A 21,969-nucleotide genomic window follows, 5' to 3' on the forward strand; every position below is an offset into this window, starting at 1 on the left:
TGACTGAGGACTAATTTCATATGGTCCTCAGCCTGTTTCCAAAGTGCTCTCCATCCAATCTATTCATCCCTCTGGCTAGAGCAGTCTGTCTCTTCTCTATCAGCCTGGTACATGAGAAAGTAGAAAGAGGAAAAGGAAAGGGAGTGGTAGGAAGGGGAAGGCAATGACCCATCTACTCTTGGCTCTGATCTCACCCACCTCTGGATTGACCTACAGCCTATGAGGACACGTGGCCCTGAAAAGAAACCTGTTTATTTGGTGAGAGAAGCAGCAGAGGGTTTTCAGACACATCAGGCATCTCAAGATTTGCTTTCCTATCTCAGAGTGTGAATGCTGCACAATTTTTGCAAATGAAGGACAGTCATTTGTAGTTTGCACTTAATGCTGGAAGCCGAGTTCAGTGATGCTTCTGTCTGAGTAGTCATTTATAGGGTTGCACTGTTGGATCTCCACCACATGCCACACTTCTGTGATTCACTCTCTTTTCGACTTAGTACAGGAGTTAAGCATGCTGTGACATATGTTCCTGACCATATCAGTAGTGGAAGGTACATGCTCAGAACTGCGGGTGCATGGGTCCCAGCAGTTTCAGCTGCTGCTTTTGGAAGAAAACTTGAGTCTCCAGGCTGGGAGTCCTTGTCCATCAGGTTATTCTGCTCTGCATGAGTGACTGATTCCATATAAGGCTTCAAGGCATGTATCAAGGATCTTTTATTTGCTCGTCCTTCTGTATAACAGCCATGAGCACAGAGATTAATACAGCCTTCTTGGAGATTTATATGGTCACCCAGAATGTCTTATGTTTCTGCTGTGAAAATCTATAGGCCAGAAACAACAGTAATAGTCTTTTGGGGTGATTGCATGAACAGAAAATGCCATTCATTGTCTGCTTCCTGCCTGCCTGCCTTCCTTCCTTCCTCTGGGCTGCTTTTTTTGGGGATATCACAGTTGTTTGTGACATCATAATTCAGTTGCTTGTAAGTAATTGTGATGCTGCAGACAATGCCCTGTGGCATTATTGCAAAGGAATCAGGAGAAACGATGAAGAGATGGAAACAGAACAAACCATTATTTACACTCAGATACCTCACTAATCAGTGTGCATAAAGGGAAAAAAAAATATTTGCCAGAGCGGAATAGGGATTATTAAATGGGAGAGAGATTTGGGATTTATTTGTAGAAAACTCCCTAAAGCACTTGGATTAAAATACAGCTGTGATGCTGAAAGCAAATCAGATGTTAGATTGTATTGCAAGGGTAAACAATGAGAATCAGACTTTGTGTGGTAAAGTTATTGTTATATAAGGCGCTACTCCAGTTGCATTGGAAATACAGTAAACTGTAAAGCAAACCTGCTTGTGGACTGTAGAGGCCCCCTGCTTTGGAAAAAGAGTCCAGTCAGCACTGTCAAGAGCCACAAAGCCACGAAGAGCTAAAAGGAAGAGAATGTTTCAGGCTTTCCCCAACACATTTCCTGGCCTGTGGGGGGGGGGGGGATCCTTTTTCTGCCTTCTTTCCTTTCACGATATTAGAGAGATCTGGCACCCTCCTGTGGCAGAAGCCCATGGGGTCAAGCAGGGAATTTATTAGCCTTGCCCTTCAACTGATTACCCTAAACCTCACGAGACCCAGTTGTTATAAGTGCCACCAGCACAACCTTTCTGAATGGTTGCGGATGTGTCAGTTTGTCCTTTAAAAGTCAGGTCTCAGCAGCACAGAGTGTAGCTGAAGTGTCTAACAGTGTAACGCTATGCAAACTCAGGATTATGTCTGGTCAGGCTGATCTGGCTTGAGTGGCTATAGGATGGGAGCCTAAAGTGGGTGGACGTTCAGATTAGTATTGCAATTAAAAAGAAAACTTGACTCATTTTCAGGGGAAGCAGAAATGTGTGGCATTCACATGTAACAGGAAAGTGGGGTGGGAAATGTACAAGTGGCTAAACAGCCATCTTTGATCTGAAATGGTAAAATAAAGAGAAAAGGCATGTGCATGCTTGCAGAATTACAACATTTGTGAGTTTTAAAAAAAAAATAATTGTGCTTAATTTATCATTTCACAATTAGCCAAGTTCCATAGGCATGCACTCCTTTTATTTAAGACACTGATGATAAAGGAATATAAAATTATCTGCATGGTGTAGAGGAGGCAGAAAGATACATTTTCTCTCCCTCTCTCATAATATTAGTGCCTAATGGGATCATCCCATGAATCTGATTGGTGGTGATTCAGCACAGATGAAAGGAAGTACTTCTTCACATACAGCATTGATCGCTACCACAAATTGTAATGATGGCCACCAACCTGGATGGCTTGAAAAGAGGACTAGACAAATTCGATGAAAACAAAACTATGCATCAATAGTTTCGGGTCATGTTAGCTATCCAATTAGTCCCTCCTGCCGATGGAAGAGCTTTCATCAATGGAACAGAGAGGGCTATTATTCTCTGCAGCCCCCTCTCTGGTGCTCTCAAAATCTGCTCCAGAGGAGAGCTGCAGGGGGGAAGGAAGCAGCGGAAAGCCTGCCCCTACTGCTTAAATCCACTCACACAACAATGGATTTCACTCAGGGGTTTCCCTATAGAGAAAATGAAGATTTTAAAGATGCAAACACCATTGGAAATGCTGCAAAAGACAAAACACACTAAAGAAGTTAGTGGGATAATATAGACTATACGAAACAAGGGAATAAGGTCCTGTCATTTTCTGAAATAGACTAGTAATCCATCTAGCTCAGTGTTATTGGCTCTGACTGGCAACGGTTCGCCAAACTCTCAGCAAAACTCTCTTTCAGGTCTTCTGCCTTAGAGCCTTTTTAACTGGAGATGACAGAGGTTGAACCCGGGACCTTCTCCATGCAGAACACATGCACTACCACTGAGTTATAACTGTAGAAAAATTGATATTTCTTTTAAAAGATACCTAGCTGTGCTTGATAAGAAAGATCACAGAGATGGAATACAATTAAATCTGTGTTTTAGTATGACATTTGGGCACTTGAGTTTCGCCATGGGTCCCTAGGTAACTATTAGCAAGGATACGGAATGACACGAGAGGTTCATGTCAGCAGCCCTTGCTTACAGCCTTTGAATCCGCCTTGAGATTGCTGCACCAAAATAGGAGTTCGTGATGAGTTATGTGGAATCACTATGGTGGGTTAGCTACAGCCTTTCCAGTTGAGAGCTGCCCAGGCTCTGTGTGTGTGTGTGTGTGTGTGTGTGTGTGTGTGTGTGTGTGTGTGTGTGAGAGAGAGAGAGAGAGAGAGAGAGAGAGAGAGAGAGAGAGAGAGAGAGAGAGAGATTTGATTCCATTTGGAAGAACATTTAAGCAAATGAAAATCCAAATTATTTCTTCTCTTCTATCCATCTTGCCAAGTCATTCTTGATTTGATGATAAACCTTGTGGGAGAATTTCTCTGTGAGGACAGTACGAAAAACACACCTGACATTTCACTTTACTCACCTGTGACCTCCCTATTATCCTCTTCAGTAATCCTTGAATGAAACATTTCACGAGCTATTTGCTCTTTCCTGACCATATAATTATTCGCCCTGATGCATTTTTGTTTAGCTGATTAATAAAAGGCATTTAATTTTTTTAAAGCATGAACTATTTTATAAATTGGTAAGCTTCTGTGAGGCACATGTGTGCACATTGCTATAAGAGAACACCTGCAGGTCAGTGGAGGCATTGGCTTGTTCTCTTAGTTTACAGCACCCACAAGGCATGTGTTATCTTGGAAGAACACACGCCTTGACATGTCTTCTGGCATCCATTTTTGATGAACAAGCTTTCTGTCAGGTTCTCAGAAGAATAGTACTCTAAATACTTTTGACTTTACTTATTGTCTGCTGTACACTATAAAGATGCATATCCTTCAGATATCTCATGCACAGAGTAGAAACCGTTTATAGGAAGGGATGGCACTTGCTTCTAAAAACATATATAGAGCAGCTTTTGACTTCTCATGGGAATAATGCAAGACATCTTTTGCCCTTTAACTATTTTCAAAGTAGAAGCACTCTCTCAGTATCAAGCACCTCAAATGGCTTGGTGCAAAGTTCCCACAAAGGAAGTGGTAATGTGAAAGCTTGAGATTTACACAGATGTAAAATATGTAAGTCATTTACATTCCAATCCTGTGCAGAGTTAGGCATGCTTGACATCTTTGAAATAAATGCCCCTCAAAGCATCTAACTCCACATAGCATTGGGCTGAAAGTCAAGCCTTAATTATGCACTTTTCAATCATCTCTTCCAAGCAATTACTTGCTGTTTTGGCAGTTGACTCAAGTACAAATTGTTTGCAATGGATCTTCCTTTATTTGTGTCTTTGGTATCTGTGAATTCTGGCAAAGTTTAATAGCACTTTGGTGGAGCTACTCATGTGCGAATAAGTATGTTTTAGAAGTCTCATTCTTGCATATACTTACCTGGAAATAAGTCACACTGAGCATAACACAGAAACATTCTAAGTAGATGTATACAAGGTTGCACTGTCAGTGCTTTCAAATTGTTGACTACAGTTTTGACTTGATCTACCAGGAATAAGAAACTATATATCCACACTATACCAGGCTGGGCTCACCAGTCAGAAGAAACAATGCTACATGGTTACCACGTTTCATGGTTTTTCTACTTCAATGTGCCTGACAGATGATCAGGCTCATTGTGGTAATTCCCCTCCCTCCTGCCACTTCCTTCCCTCTCAGTCCTCCAGGAAGTATCCCAGGAGGCACCAGGGAAGGAATGAGGTTCCCTACTTTGTCAGCCACAATAATGGGTTCATTCAGCACAGCACAGCACAGCACAGCAGGGCTTGTGGCTCGAGTGTAACAGAGAAGATGAGGGAGCTGATCAGGTCCCCTCACCTCCTGCTCCTGAGGAGGCCATTGAAGAAGCAGTGGGGGGGGGGGTGCCAGATCTGTGCTTAGGTGCATCAGCTGGGTGGTGCTGTGGAAAGGAGCAGTGCTTCTTAGCGGCCTTCTCCTCTACCCCCCTTCCCATGCTTGCCAAAGGGAAGCCCTTTTCCACACAAGCAGGAGTTGGGAGAATCAGCTGGGCAGTCGTGCAAAACGGCAGCTGTCTCTGGTGCTCTCTGGCTAGCCATTTGCGAAGCAGGTCTCTGGTACTGGCCTTGGTACTATGAAGAGTGATATTTTCCAGATTCAGAGGGCACAACAAGAACAGACTGTTATTTCTGATTGTGCAGTCTAAGAACCAGACATACATACTGAAATACCATGATGGGGTTTGGATGACACAGCAGACCAGCAAAGGAAAAAACAAACAAAAAACACCTTGGCCTGTTGTGTTGTGCAAACCCGCCCAAAGTCTCAAGATACATATGTATCTAATTTTATTCCTTGAAATAGCCCAGTGCATTTTGGCTCTGTACCATATATTTTGGACCTTCTTCTGGGGTTAATTTTTTTTAAAAACTGACAGGGTTTGTCCTATTCCTAACACACATGCTTAGACTCTGTGTCTTTTTCTCCTGAGTTTAGTTTGGATGTTCCCCAGTTTTCTCTGACCTTTTGTGTGAGGTTACAAAATGTTTTGGGCCAGCCCTATTGGAGAAGGAACGTCTTCCTCTCTGTCGAAAACCTTGTTAAAATGTGACAAAGAAAGTCATGATATAAACCTGACAGAGTTTCAGAAGTAATTTAGCAGCTCTTGTTCCTTAGGATATGTTAAACCACCTGCTGTTTGTTCTACATTAGTAAATGCTGGATCGTACTAGAACTGTGCAGATACCTGGTCTGGCTATGAGGTAAACCAATTCAAATTATTTAGGATATTCCATGTTTGCCTATATTGCACTAGAGAAATAGTGAATTTACTTGGTTCGGTGACAGTGTGGCTTTCCTATACCAGAAGTATGTGATATTGTATTCAAAACTGATTACATCTATGGAGCGAATATAGGACAAGCAGCAGCCATAGCACTAACCACAAAATCTGTTACAACAAATATTGCCTCCAGTAGTTCTTGAAATGAACTTGGTACACACACTGAATAATCAAAAATTTAGTAAGCATTGCTATATATAGTTACTTTAATAATATTGAGAGTTAAAGGAGGTTTTGTTAGTTTGGGAATTGATGATTGGAACTGATGGTTATAAAGCTATGCATTCAGGATTGTGTAAAGTGACACAATCTTTTAGCCACCTTTTTGGAGCCCGATCCCATCAGAATGAAGATCTTTTTAATCGTATTCATTTAAACAAAAGAGGGCTAATCATATGTGTAAGTCTCCTGTTGAAATTAATGGGATTTTCAATTGCTGAACTTTGGCTGGCTCCTACCATTTGTAAAGATAACTTTTCCTTCCTCTGCAACTTTATATGTTTAATTATTTAATTTCTGTACCACCCAAGAACAGAATTTAAGGACAGAACAACCCTATGGCTGGTAGACAGTGTCTAGATAATCATAGATCTTTGGGATTCTCAACTATGAGGTTGTAAATTAAATCTGATGTCTTCTGGACTCCACATTCAGATCTCCACCACACACACACTGTTGGCATGGAAAGCAGCACCTGCTGCTTCTCCAAAGTTGTAAAAATGAACTTGGAGCAGAGCTTGGGGGTGTTCTGGGGGGAGAAGTGGGGAGGAGGCGCTGCCAACATGCTAGGGGTCCTGACTGTATCTCATCCTCCTTTCCTCCCACTCCAAAGCATGTAAAAATTGGCTAAGTACTTTGCAGAGCAAGAGAAGCATGGGCACAACCTGTCCTATTTCCATTCTTCCTGCCCTACACGAGATGCCTGTAATCCTCTGAGTTCAAAGGGCTAAGGGAAGTCTCACTGGATAGTACCTTAGGCTACCTTTGCAATAACTTCTTGAAGAATCTTACATTGTTTTCTATTTTAAAAGATTTCTAGTTTAACATTAGGATTTCTTGTAAAAAGCAATTGCAATTAGACTTGGGCAATATTTTCCTTTGGATTATAATTATTTCCTTGCAGGTTAAGCACTGGGAAAAACATTTGCTTGACACTTTTCTTTCTCAAGTTATACCAAAAGTATGGGCAACTGTTTTGCACAATCCATATCTTCATGTACATGTAGGAAGGATTAGGTGCAGACTGTCAGTTTCCTGCAGGTGTTTTAGATCTAAGTAACAGTAGGCAGAATCTAAGCTTCATATGCCCCTTCTTCTTCCCGTTGATTAATTATCTACTTGTGCACACATTCAGGAGTTTGTGGCGATAAAATTTGGATTACATCCCAAATGGTAATTGTTTAATTTACGCTTTGTGCTGTAAGTGAGATGAGATATTCCAGGTTATCTCTCTGAAACAAATAGCACTGATCCTTCTGCAAGGGCAGCCCATATTATGTGGCTCTTATTCCTAGAACTATTTTCAGTGTAAAAATATCACTAAAGTTTAATTTAACAGCCAGTCTTGTGTTAGTTGCCAAAGAAAGGATCCACATTCATCAGAAAGTACTTCATATTACATCCAAGAAGTACTGATAACAACAATCACAGGGAGGTCTCGCCAGCATATGCTGTATCTGAAAAAAATAAACTGAGATCATCAAAACGAGAGCTAATTCCAATTTTGGCTTTTTATCAACCCATAGTAATAAATGAATGAGCTATATTTCATTACACTGGTTTAAAACTTGAATACCTGTTGTAGTGAAATAGATAATTTTTTCACTGAATACCTGAGGAGTGGTTTGGTTGCCACCAAAAATCCATCCCTGATGTCTTAGACTTTGGATAAATTTGACTCCACCAGCCATTTGAGTCCTCCACAGGTGCTACTAGTGCTAGTGATGTACCTTCTCAGAATCACTTGGCCTCCAAACCATGGCGAAGGAATTCATAATCAACCATAGTGATGTCCCCAGCATGATGTTCACTTGAGCTGTTGAACTACAACTCCCAGAACCCCAAACCATTGGCTATATCAGCTGGGATGATGAAGCTTCTAGCCCTACACATCTGGATTGCATTGGGGTAAATTGAAGAAGGTTGCCTTCAAACAAGTCTTCCACCTTTCAAACTAAGGACCTTCTATGCATTTTTAACCTTATACTTTCTTGATGATAGTGCATAGTAGCCTTGTAGCCTGTGATCTACATCAATAGTACTAGTAACAGTAACTAGTAATACTATGAACGCACCAGTTGAAGACCAAGTATTTAAAATATAATCATACTAAATTCATTTCCTAGTGCTTATAATGTGTGCATAGCAGAGCACATATGCTAATAAAAACGTTCCTAACCCTGACACCTTGATTTGGGATCTAATTGAATTATGGAAAGTTTAAGGCATAATGATTTAACTCTTGATCTTCTGTTCTTGGAATCTGATAGAAAAATGAGAAATGCCTATTCACCTTCCTATCACTTTTAATAACTGAGCAGTTAGATTTCATGCCTGTTTCCAAAGGCATGAAGGATATGGGAGTCAGAAAACAGCCACAGAAAGGGAGGATTTACTAAAACATGAGCAGTCCATGGGGAGGTGCTCTTGCTTGACCTTGGGAGGCAGAGAATTGGGCCTCCTATATCTATGCCAATGGCTTGTCAACAACTATGACTGTAAGCCATTGATGTGGAAGCTATGGACTTCCGATGTAAAGATAGTGTAGAGACGCTGTATAGAATTGGATACTGTATACAACTATCTGGAACTGGAACTGGGTAGCCATTAGCCATCTTTAGAAATCCAGAATAAAGTCAGAGAGACATGTAACGGTTAAGTCAATTATGATAGATGTTTAGGGATTTACTTATTGCTAGGAAGCAGTTTGTATTGTCGATATATGTTGATTTATTACAGCCAGAATCATTTGAGTTCTGAAAATAATTATTTTACTGCAGAAATGTAATCACGGTGTTTATCAGCTCAATGGGCCTTTGAGCTGTGCAGAGAAGTCTGAAACTGGGGAAATGACAAAATATTTGATTGCATACAAGCCAGCCAAACAAAAACTCAGTCTTCAGAACAACAGTCCAGAAAAGGATTGAACTAACATCAGTTGAAAAGTCATATTAATGATTAGATGAATAAAACCAAAAGTTGCAGGAATTTACTAAGCCACTGCATATGATTAGGACTTGGCCACACATCTCCTAGTTCATATGTTGGAAAATGATTTCATCTCAACATATGCTCAATGGACATAACTGCTCTTTTTCTTAGTTATGGAAAATGTCTTGAAAAGGAGTATTTCTGAAGAAGCAGCACCGGTAATAGTGTTCAGTGAGTAATCTCAACAAGGAGCTTGAGATGGAGGCGAGAACCAAAGTCTCTGAGAAAGATCACTAAAATCTAGCAAAGGTCATGAGTGTGGATGCTGAAATCTGAGCAGCCTCTCCTTTTACAACATTGGAGGGCAACTTGTGGCCCTCCAGGTGTTTTGGCCTACAACTCCCATATGCTGGCTAAGGCCAATGGCAGTTGTAGGCCAAGATGCCTAGAGGTGCCTCAAGTTGCCCACTCCTGTTCAACAAGTATCTTCCACTCTTTCCAGTCCATAGAATGATACCTAAGGGTTACTTGGGCAGCAGTATACTGGGATAGCTATCACTGGTGTCATGACCCAGACCCCCAACTTGCACTGACCCAGATCTCTGCCTTCCATGCAACTTTACCTGTCCATCCAATCACCATAGGCAGTGACCATTGCAATCTCACAGGGCAGCATTTCTCACCTGCTGTTCACTGTTTTATATTGCCTCTCTATTTTTTAAAAAAACAACAGTAAACAATGTACAACATATCCTGATCCTGCAGTCCTCAATATGGAGGCCACAGAAGAGAAGGTCCCTTGTCCAGAGGGCCTCTGGAAGTAAAAATGTCCTCAAGTGTGCTTGTTCTGTAGGTCTTAAGAGCTAGACAGGTTCAACTCAACACAGACTGTCCCTTAGATACCATTTTAGGGCTGCAAGGCTTAAAATGAACACACAGAACTGATCCTCGAAAAGATTTGGTAACTAGTGTAGATGTTTCAATATCAGAGTGGTATGATCCTGTTAGAAACTAGCAGTCCCATTTTTGGGGGCATTTTTCAGGGGCTGGCCCTGTGCAGAGCACATTGCAGTAGTCTAAACAAATGTGGCCAGAGTACTGTTGCCAACTCAGCCATCTTTTTGGCAGAGGCTTCCCAATACAGTCTTTACTTTTCTAACAAGCACTGGCTCTTTCTCCGAAGAAGCAAGCACACTGCAAAGCAAGACCAAGCATGTCAGTACTTGCTGGGCTGGCTCAAGCTTATCTGTAGACTGGTTTGCCAGAGGCAAAACTTCAAAAGCAGTGTTTTGATGCCTACATTATGAATAGCCTTCTTCCCCCATACTCCAGCTTTCTACCCACATTAATGAAGTGTGGCGGGTGGAAGAGAGATGCCACAGCATCTAAATTTACCATACTTAATGGTTAAAGTCGTATTCTTTGGATGTCCGTCTTGAGAAGGTTGTTGCCTCCTTCAGCCTGCCTGAGAAGACTCGGCATCCTTGAAATAGCCTGCAGCCTTTCCTTCTTTTCATACGTTCTGGTGCATCTGAATACCATTTCTCTTTATGAGGCAGGCTTGTCAGGACCAGTTTTGGATGTATCAGCTTTCAGTAACCCTGGACTGAGTCCTGCTTGTTCCACAGACTTCCATTCAGTTTAGCTGAGCTTTCCCATAATTATTTCATGTATCACTACTGCCATCTTCTGGAACATGCTTTTTTTTAATTTTGAGGGGTTTGTTTAGCTTTAAATCCTTCCTTTTACACTGAGTTGTTGTGCTGATACATACCATCTTTTGGAAGTGTTATAACAATAGTAATCAAAGTGGCAGAAATGAAGAAGGAAAAAATAGAGATGCCTAAGAGCTAGCATGGAGAATATAATGGCAAAGATTGCAAAAGAGGGGTAACTAGCTGTATCAGCCAGTGGCAGCAAAACTTGTACTTTTTGTATTGTATTTCCTTCTACCTCCACTGCTTACCACAGCCCCATAATCATGTGTGGGCCAGTTTAAAGAGCATTGCTATGCTTGTCTACTCAGAAGTAACCCCACTGAGCTCAAAAGGACTCAATCCCTGGTAAGAGTACAGAGGCTTGACACCTAAATATAACACTTTATGCATTTGATGGAGTGGGCTCTGTCCATGAAAGCTTGTACAAAGCAAATGTGTTGGTTTTTTAGGTACCCTCACTCTTTCATATTTTGCCACATACATTTAGTAAATTATGGCTTGTTTCCCTGTGAGGTTGCTCTTTATTCTAAATATTCAGTTGATCCAGTGTCTGTGAGCACGTGTTTTACTGGCTCTGTAACTGCGGACAGACGATATATTGTAAGAAGCTGAGTGTGTTTATCTGTGTGCGTACATAATACCGCCAGGAAACCGGCTGCTTTAGGGAACAAGCCTTTTGGCCTCCTGGCAACAGCAGAACATGGTCTCCTGTGATTCTGGAGCTGCCACCTGAGGGTTGACCCCTCCACACACACACCCTGCCCCCTCCTCACTGGTGTGGAAAGAATGCGCTGGCCACTCTCCCCCCCATCACAACTGGATCTTGAAGGTGGGAGAAAGAGGGGTGCCATGGCAGGAGGGCAGGGTGGGCCGGTGAAGTTTTGGTGATTCCATGTGGCACCGCACATGCCTTTCCTCTCCATCCAACCCCTGCTGAGCCCCCACAACTAGTAGCTGTCATCCTTACAGTCGAGGCCAAACTAAACTGCACACCTTGTTGGCCCTTGTGCCTGTACAGATACCACTCTCTGAAGCAGGTTTTGGAGCATCAGTTTTCGTTAGGGCTGTCATCCCAGCACAAGCTCTCCTGTGCCCTGAGGTGAGGGAGCGTGCGTGCAGCCATGTTGTGGCCTCCCAACCCACTTCCCTGTATCACATCACACCCCCACCAGCCCCTCCTCCTTCCCACCACTGCATCACGTCCCCCACCCATTCCCTTTACCACATATGACATACCCCGACCTTTTCTCACCTCATTGCCTCCCTTCTTCTCTCCTTTACCTCATCATGCCCCCTTCCCCTTCCCACTGAGCCACATGGCTGGAGAAAGCAACCCACAGAGCTCTTCAGAAAGCCCCCCAAGGCTCTGAGGGGGTCTCCAGGGAGGGGTGCCCCAGGAGGTGGATTTCTACAGCAGAGATGACTTTGAAGGGGGGCAGATGGATGGAGGATATGGCTGTCAGTGCTGCTAGGCAGGTGGCTATAGACCTCCTCCTGTATATGCTTCATGCCAGTGGCTGGAGAACCTGCGCAGAAGGGTGACACTGCCTCAGTGTCCTGCTGATGGGCTTCTCCTACACATCCAGCTGGCCACTGTGTGACCAGGATGCTAAATTAGATCCGTGCTTGTTACATTTTTGTGGCTATGCTTGTCTGGTAGCCCCCAAAGTGTACAGGCCTGCCATCCAGAGGGCAGCAAGTTGGGGAAGGCTGACTTACATCTTCTCTGCAGGCTCACTGTGGTAGGTGTGTGTGTGGGCGCACTTCTGTTTGCAGCTTCTTCCAATTTTTTGTATGCTGAAAGAAACTCTGGACGATGATCTCATCCCTTTGCTTTCAATGGAAATAAGTCTGATCTCAGGGCAAGATGAGGAGCTGTTTTCACATCTTATTAGATAATGGATGAGATGTAAAATCAGTTCCATGGTGGCGGAACACCCTGGAGGTTGATAAGTTTGTCAGAATAAATAGGCCTTCCCTGACACAAACACATTAAGCACTCCCCTGTTGCAGTGCAGCATGGATTATAAAAGAAACAAGCATCCGTTTAAGGAAAGATGGGCTGGTAGCGGCACAGCCTCTTTCATTATATGTCTCAGTCCCGTGGAATTTGTCCAATCTTTCAGGATGAAAATTAGCATTTGCATTACTTAAGGTCATTTGTAAACAGTCCCAAGGACCCCTCCGCCCCTTTATGTTCCTCTTATTAGCCATGATGCTTAATGGAGCGTTCAGGTTTGGAGGGGTCTGCCTCTGAAGACCAGCTGCTTGGAGGGCCACCTGGCTTGTAGGCTTCCTTCCCAGAAGCAATAGGACAAGATATGGACACTTAATCCTATCAAGCAGAGCTCTTCTCAGCCTAGAGGAAGTGAAGGATTACTAATTAAATAGGGGGTGGGTCAAAAAATGTCGCTGCTTAATTTGCATTGCATTAGAGGCAAAGTACAAATTAAAGTACACATGTGCCTAACAAAGCCCTGGTGGGTTTTAAAAATAAAGACAAAGCTGCCTGGTGTGGCTGTGATTTTGAGGGGAGGAGCAGCAGGAAGAGGTGCTGTTCCAATACGGGGTATCTCTGTCAGCTGCTTTCTTCTGAGAGTTGTCCCTCAAGCTGCTTCCTGCTTCCCAGCTTCCAGATGTGTGCTTTAAAAGGGTCAAAACTTCTCCCTTTATTGCTGTTTCACTCAGCCTCAGCAGGGTGCTTTTCATTCCTAAACCGCAGCATCTGTGCTGGCCCTGGGGGAGACTCAGTAATGTAAAATTTAAGACCTTTCTGTGTAAACGGTAGAAATCCCTGAAAAGGGGTGGGTCACCCACGCTGCGGAGAAGCAACACATTATGAGTCGCTCACAGAATAACCTGCAACGCACCCAACAAATGATTGGGCTACCTGCAATGCGTTCTCTCAGATCTTTTCTCCAGCTGGTATCCCAGGACCCTCCGTAGCCAAACCCGTCTTGCCCTCCCTGCGCCTGTCAAGACTGCTTTGTGTTTCCATGTGTTGCTTTGTGTTTTCTGGAGCCTTGAGGCCCTGCCAGCGATGGCCACTGTACCAACCCCCAAGCATTCCTTTTCTGAGGTGGTCCTTTGCAGATGCACACCTCATGCTACCAGTAATGGGGAATTTGGCCTGGCCGCTAGCCTGTTAGGTGTCCACTATCAAAGTGCCGTAGGCAGGATGCAGGGGCATTGACTAAGGAAGACTGCATTCAGTTGCTTTGCACACACTTGAAAGCTGTCAATCTGCAAGTTGCCAACTGAAAAGCAGCGTGACAAAAAGGTGTGTCATGTCTATCTCCCCTTTTCAGGTGTGATTTGCTAATTTTTTACAGTTTCCCTGACATTTCTCAGTGCCCCTCACCTTTTCCACACTTCCATGGGACTTACTCCCAGATAACTCTGTAAAGAGTTGTAGCCCTCCCATGTCATGGAGTCCCTAGTTTGGTTGTTTTTGATATAGAGTTGTCATTAGCTGCCCTGAGGACTTTTGGTTATATGATGGCTTAAAAATATTAGAAATAAATAAATGAAAGATCCAATCCTATGCACATTTAGAAAAGAAAAAGGCCTACAACTCCCAGAGGGAATCAGCCATGGTGATGGATGGCTGGGGCATGCTGGGAGTTGTAGGCCTGGCTGGGGCATGCTGGGAGATGTACACTTTTCTTCTATCTAAATATGGCTAGGATTGTTTTCTAAACAATGCTTTTTGAACATATCATGACAAGAGCTATCGAGGAAGTAAAATATTAAGACTGTGTATATATTGACGCCGTCTCTGATGCCTGAAGATATAAAAAGAGAAAAACAAGGATGCAACTCGATAATGAGGGTGGCAATAAAGAGCAGCTCCACTGGCAGATTTGAAGGAGGTGTTGTCAGCACTAGAGCTTATGAGAGATGATAGGTGAATTGGAAGCAGCAGCTGTGAGGGACTGCGAAAGCAAAGGGGCGTAGCGGTAAGTCTGCTGTCGCAGAAAATGGGAAAGCTCTCTGTTGGGATTGATAACTGGAAGATAGGGGCAGGAGGGGGAGGTAAGTGCAACCTGTTCCCTATGCTTTGCACAGATATTACGTGTAGCCACAGCTAATGCATAGATGGGACTAATGGCTGTGAGAAACCTGCAGAGCCTCAGGGAAGGTACCTTCCTTGATCACCAACCACCAGGAGTGGTGAATTCTTCACCACTTCCTCTAAAGAAGGATGCAAACTTCCTTTTGCTGCGGAGAACTAGGATGGTTGGGCCTTCCCTCAGCCTCCCTCCCCTTGTCTCCCAGGACATGGGGCTAGCCTGTGTATGCAACAGCCTCTGAAACAGAGGGAGGGAGGAACTATGTAAAACCCCCAGCAGGGGGCATTGCTCTTTGGCTTTCCACTTGGAACCAGGTGTGCATAATGTGTCCAAGTAACTGGTAGCCCAGAAGCAACATTGCCACATCAGGAACCCCTCTGACTAATAACCCTGTAAGCTTTTCTTGCACTTGCTTATTGAAAATCTGCATCCATATTTCATCCGTGCATGTATCCAATAAACTGTATATCATCTTAGCTGTTTTTGTTTCTTCTTCAAATCTGAAGTGAATGCCTTGGCTGGACCAGGCCTCAGGAGTTAAGTTGGAAGACAAAAAAGAAGGCCTTGTATAAGCCAAGGAAATGCCTTGAAGTAGTGCTTTGACTGGCTGTAAGTTGAATTAGAAGAAATGCAGCAAGACTTGGTGCCACCTTGATTAACTTCATTTTATCACCTTCCTTTTATTAGTATTAATAGACAAATAAAAACATAGCACCTTAGAGACTGCTGACTTATTAACAGCTTGGACTGCAATACTTTTTTCTTTTTCTCGCTGCAGATTAAAGCAGTCACTCTTCTAGAGTTGATTATAGCTAACAAACCTTCAAGAATACATATAGCACCCAAAGTAAAATTATGCCTCAGTCTACTTGGAGTTGCATGAGGTTTTTTTTTCCCCAATGTCATCAGTTCTGCATTCAGATGCATCATGCAGAGACTCCATTGACAGCAATTGCCTATTGCTCTCAAAAGGCTTCTGTAGGGAAAGGCAGCATATAATAGAAATGCCAAAAGATCAGACAACTACATGATAATCATTATTACCCCTTCCTGGGATCATGTGAACCTACCCAGTTTCTCGTAAGAAGTAACATTCACACTTATGCTATCCTGTGATACAGGTTTTTGAGACATTTGAATATAACTGCCCAAACACACTCTGTTTGTTTAGCTATGAACAATTCAGAAAGAGGACTCATAATCTATTGTTGGTGGTAAACACTGGGTTGTTTAAATCATGAATTGTCATTACATGTGAATGCAGAATCATGGGTTGTTTTGCCAGGCTAAGAGGAAACAGGCAAGCACCATTTTAAAAAACCCAGAGCAAAACACAAGCTGTTTACATGCCAGTAGTAAAGCACCCCAAAATCATTTGAGATTCAGAGAAGGAGTAGAAGGAAGAAGATGGAAACAAACTGTCTAAGGACTGAGAAAACAAACCATGATTTGTCTGGTCATCTACTTGACAAACTCTGGGTAGGGCAGCAACCTGGCTTCTCTGTGGATGGCATGGTTCAGGCTGTCTTTCCATCTGTTGACTGACTGCTGGGGAGAGAGAGATCTGGTCTGAACTGGAGGAAGTTGCAAGAGCCACCGGCAGGTAGAATGAGGCCCAAGGAAAGCCTTTGTGACCCAGCATAGGTGTTCCCTGAGCATCTCCAGCAGTCTGAAGGAGCCAAGAATGAGAGAACCCCTGAGTCACATTCAGGACTTGACTCCTGGAAGGCCACTGGGTGGAGGAGGGTCACCGAAGGAAGTGACCTACTGATACTAATTTGGTTCACCCACCTAGTAGCACTAAAGGCAGACGGGATGAGAAGGAAATAGTCTTAAGCTCCTGTCAGTCGTCGTTCCACTGTTTCCTGGGCCAACTTGCTCCTTCTTGTTATTAACCATATCCATTTCTTGAATAATGGCTGGTTTCAACATGCCTTCTCAGCGCTCTCTTCAAAGACTCTCTCTGCAGTAGCCTCTAAATGGATGAGGGGAAGTGGGTCACCCTGTCTCTTGAGGTTAAAGAGCTTTCAGATCCACCAGAAAATTTACAGCCCAAGGCAAGGGAGTGAAAATTGGCACAGCAGAAATGCATGTTCTGCTGCCTCCGTCATCAACCCTTCCGTCTTCCCTAGCAAAGAGTGCTTTTGAGTGGAGTCAGCCCGTTGTCCTGTTTCATTTTGCATAAGCATCATTCCTGCAGTGCTGCAATGAATGGTGATTTCCTATGGTACTTAAAGTGACAACAGAAGCGTGACAGAGTGCAAAATGGAACTGCAAAGATGAGACATGAGGCAGATAAACATTTTAGTGTCAAGTGCTGCCGATATGTCTATTCATTATATGCGAGAGCCAGCTCTGTATCAAGAAATCAAGAGAGGTTTATCAGCTCAGCTTGTCAGTGGCGCAAGCAGTTGAGAAACTCTCCAGGTTTCCAAAGGTGGCTGAAAACTGTGTCGCTCCAGAATGGCATGAAAAAGGCCAGGATATATACTTGACCCTTCTTCTTGCAAACACGGATGTTTAAACTACTTGGCAAATGATAGGTCCAAGATCACTGGCCCATGTCAAAATAGATTTAAGTATAAGGTAAAATAATGGGGCCAGCACAAAACATGGGTATCACATCTAGACAGTGATGTTGATCACTAAAACACAATTATTATTTGCTCTGTTGCTAGGCAGAGTGAATTTAAGATCAACAGCGGCCCAGAAAAAATGGGGGACTGACCTGTCCCTGTGTCTTTAATATAATATCCATGAATTAACAGGTGAACCTTTTTACAGCACAAGGATAAGTGTTTCTCCCTGCTAATTTCTGGATGGTATATTGATGTTAAAGACACAAGAGCAAGGCAGGGCATTTTTTCCTGATCAGTTGGCAATCCTGAATTAGAAACATAGAAACTGAGTGAGTCATCTAGTCCAACCCCTCACTCCAGCTGGCTCCACTCATGACGTGCCTACCGTGTGCATGTCTAGCCTATCCTTGAACACCCTCACTGATGGGACTTCAACCACCTCCTGTAAAACCAGTTCCATACCCTAGGAGCCCTGACTGTCAGGAAGTGCTTCCTGGCATCCAAATCAAACCTTGGTTTCCTGAGCTTCACTACGTTGGAGCACATCCTGCCTTCCTCTGCAGCGGAGAACAGGTCTCTACCCAATAAACAATTCAATCCACCTAGTAAACAAATGAAGTATAACTTTACTTCTGTGTCAAATATTACAATCCTCCCCAGCCTGGTACCTCCAGAAATTTTGCACATCAGTGCCCATCATCCCCAACCAACATGGCCAGTAGTCAGGAATGGTGGAAGTTGTAGGCCAACCTATCTCAAAGCTGGGGAATGCTGATCTTACTGTTACATTATAACTAAATTGCTATCTGCTGCCAGTTCAGAAATTGGCAATCCTCATTGACAGTAATTTAATGTAAAGTAGTTACCTTGCAGTGTAAGACCCTGGATGGCTCAGGCACTGGCTACATTAGATATCCGCTCCTAGAATCCTGAACTCTTGGTTATCTGTGCTGCAACATACTTCGGGCTGCTGTCCTTCTCTCCATGAAACTGTAACTAGGTTGATATATGTATTAGGCCTTGACAGTGGCAGATTCTTCAGTGCGAAAAGCATGTCCTACCACCTCTCCGTCTCTGTTCTTTCTTTAAGTAGCAGTTTTTAAAAATACTCGATGACCTCCCTACTCTCCAGAGTAGATTAGAGAAGATCCATTGCCAGCCTCCCTTAGTGTAGGCATGGGAAATGCAGGTTCCAGAGCCAAGTATACCCTCACCTCCATCCCTACAATACTGCCTGTCCTGGAGGCTAGAGTTTGTAGCATTTTTGGCAACAGATTTCTACCATCTTCCTAAAAGCCTCTAAGCTTTTGTTGTGATCACAGTCATTTGAAAGAAAAATAAAACGCTATGTATATAAAAGGCAGGGAGAAGTATACCTTTTAACTGAAATTATCTTATTTCCTCACAGAAAATTTTACGGAAAATGGGATTGTGTTAATGAACAGGCCATGTAATAAGATGCATGATTAGAAGAGGCTATGATAAATTAATGGGGTGAGAAAGAGAATAGATTGGCTGGTATACACCCTGCCTGACTGAAGTATCACAGTTCTATTCCTGATGTTTGTTTATGTCTTCTGGCTTTCTTTAAACAGTTTGTCTTCTGCCGTGAATGTAAAGAAGAATACCATGAAGGGGAATGTCACACTCCCTTGGAAGCTCAGGGAGCCACTTCTCAGAAGGTAGGCACCTCACATTCATAGCATCTCACAGAACTATAAATCTGGGACAACTAGATATACACATGAAAGAATTAGACTCAAGAGAAGGAGCAGTTATGGCGGTGACTCAAACTGGGAGTGGGTGGTGGGCTGTAGGGAGGCTTGACATTCAAGGGAGAGAGAGGAACCTGGTTCAGGTAGATCCAGAGACGCTTCCTCCCCACCTCTGCGCCATCAGCATAGGTGTATGGATGCAGCCAACAGAATGTCTGAGCTAACCCTATGGGGATATATGGGAGTTTCTCCCCATTTCCCTCTTTCCTTGGCTGACTCATGCTTGGGGGCAGTCTGTGAGGACCTTGGTTGTTGAGTTGGCACCCCAGTTCCTTTCGGCATACATGTTCGGTGTTCACAGAGTCCCTGTATTCACCTGCCAAAGAGATATCTTTGCATGGTGGACTCAGCATGTCACCTCCGCTGGCATTGCAAGGTCTCCAACTGACACCTATTTTGATGCCCTACAGTTCTCTGGAATAACACTATGCCAGGGGCATGGTGGACAATTAAAATGGCAGCTGCTGGCTCCAGCGGCCTAGTGCTGATTGGAGTGTTGGTGTCTGCCACCACCTACTGCCACTGTCATTAGGAAAGCTTGAAGAACGCTAGATAGACTTTTGACTTGGAGCCAGTCCTGATCAATGGCAATCAATTCCTGGCTCAGGAATTTATATGGAGAAGTGAGTTCAAGATGTTTGAGAAGCAATGAATTGTGGTTGCATTTCTCTCTTTGGCATAAAAGGAGCCTTATCAGCTAATGCAGTGGGATAAAAACCCAATGAATAAAATAAATAAATAATCGCAGTGTTTGCCTTGCTGCTGATTTCAGAGTTCTTTTGATTTGCCTAATCATTTTCAGTTTCTTAAGAAACTTAGAAGGGATAACATTGGTCAGCAGAGACTGGGCTTTCAGGATTGGGTGTTGATGCTGTTTTCATGCTCCATAGCCGAAGCTCGCTGGGCAGTTTTCAACAATATGCATTGTAACAGAAAGCCACCTGATGGCCTCTTGGCAGGGCAAGAGTTAACACTTTGCCCAGATACCCAGCTTCTTCAACCAGGTAGTGATTGAAGGAAGGCAAGGCATCAAGGCCAGGGAGGCTGGAATTGCAAAAGACCCAAGATACTGTAAATGATACCCAAGGACAGGAGAAGTCCCTCTCCCCACTAGGCTACAGATTTGGGGGCTATAGGGCACACAATTCTTACCTGGAACATGCCAGGAGAAGTCATTCTCCCCACTAGGCTAGAGATTTGGGGGCTATAGGGCACACAATTCTTACCTGGAACATGCCAGGAGATGTCACCCCATGAGTCACCTGATTGATCAAGCAGGGATAAAAGGAGAGAGCAAAGTCAGATAGGGGTTCCTCTCTGAGGAGAGGTTCCCTGTTGCTGCCAGAGGCTCTGCCAAAGGACACTGTGCTGTTCTAGTGGAGCAAAGCCTACACTGGGTACCGTGTTCTGTGTTAGTGTCAGGAACAGCTTGCTTTGTTATTTTGTGTCCAAGGTGGCCAGTTGGTTCTGGGGATCTGGAGGTGTGTGGATTGTTTGTAATTGTTTACTGCTCTCCAATTCCTCTTCCTGCCCCTTCTTTGTGTGTATTTCTGTCCTGTGTGTTGTAGTGTTTTAGATCTTCCACCCCATCTTGTATATCCTTTTTAAGTGAACCAGTTTTCCCCAAAATTAGGTTGTCATGTGCTGAATCCAGTGTCTGGCACCAGGATTTAGGGACCAGGGAACTCTGGACATTTATGCTCAGAGTGCCGCAGGGAGGTGGGAACTCTGGGGCAGCTGATCGCTAAATGCATATCTCTGAAATATTTATTTTGGATTTGTTCTTACCCATCAACTTGCATTGAACTTGCTGCTTTTGATGCTTGGGATCTCAGAAGGGGGAATTAACTTAGATTGAAAAGACTCTTTCCAATTGGAGAAACAAGCAAGTGTCCTCTTTGGTCTGAATGGTGTGAGCTGATCATTATCTCTACAATTCATGGTAGGTGTGATGCCCGTTGTACCTTCTGTTCATCCCACAAGTCTAAATGCCAGTTACAGGCATGATAATCTCAATACAGTTATGCTGAGATAATATCAGGTCACATGACAAAGTTACAGATGTGAGGATCCAGCATCCTAAGTAAAGCCACAAAATCAGTTGATTATATTTCTTTCCTAAAGAAACTGGCTTTTTCTAAAGCACAGCTTGTTGGCCGTGCAATGCTAAGAAATTCCCTTTTATTTGTTACAATGGTACACGAAAAGCCGAAATAATTGAGTCAAGAATGCTACTGCAGGCTCACTGGATCTCAGGAATCTGCCGGTGGCTTCCATGTGCCCAGATAAGGGCCTGATCTAAGCAGAGGAGGCCCATAGCGGGAGCAAGCATTCCTGGGGGGCCCAGAAGGCCAGAGGCAGGAGTGCCGTCAGCTTCTGGAAGGGCAGGCCAGACTGTGCTCCAAAGGTACAGTGAAAAAGAGTGGAATGGCCTACTGCCGCTTGTAGGTGGCAAGTTGCCCAGCTTTAAGCAGGGTTTGCAAGGTCAGTTGATAATTCCCACAGTCCAGCTGATGCCCACCCACTTTCAGTCAGCCAGGTTTGCAGCACGTGCAGGTGCTGGTAGAGCAGGATTAAGTGCCTGTTGCTCCAGGACACACACACAGACACACACATCCTGGCAGCTCACATGACCCCATTTCTACTATGCTCGCCTGTTGCAATTATTGCCAGCTTTGACGAAGGTGAGCTGTCATGCTTGGTTTTCAAAAGGGGTGATCTTAGGGCTGCAGCCCCAAAGCTTTCATTGGGAGCCCTGGATCTGTGGGTGGCCATCTGCCCCACATCCTGCTGTCCATGGGCACTTGGCTGAAATCACTTGCTG

At 43.8% G+C, this 21,969-nt stretch overlaps 1 protein-coding gene across 1 annotated transcript in view; it reads left to right on the forward strand.

The window, feature by feature from the left end:
• PRKN (parkin RBR E3 ubiquitin protein ligase) overlaps positions 1 to 21,969 on the forward strand; it is an 858,599-nt gene that overhangs the window by 821,254 nt on the left and 15,376 nt on the right. The window contains exon 10 of the mRNA XM_044421581.1: positions 18,966 to 19,052. Coding sequence (XP_044277516.1) covers positions 18,966 to 19,052 — 87 coding nt within the window. The remainder of the gene's footprint in view (positions 1 to 18,965; positions 19,053 to 21,969) is intronic.

This window comes from Varanus komodoensis, unplaced genomic scaffold (assembly GCF_004798865.1).
Source record: "Varanus komodoensis strain SLA01 unplaced genomic scaffold, ASM479886v1 scaffold1, whole genome shotgun sequence".
NCBI lineage: Eukaryota > Metazoa > Chordata > Lepidosauria > Squamata > Varanidae > Varanus > Varanus komodoensis.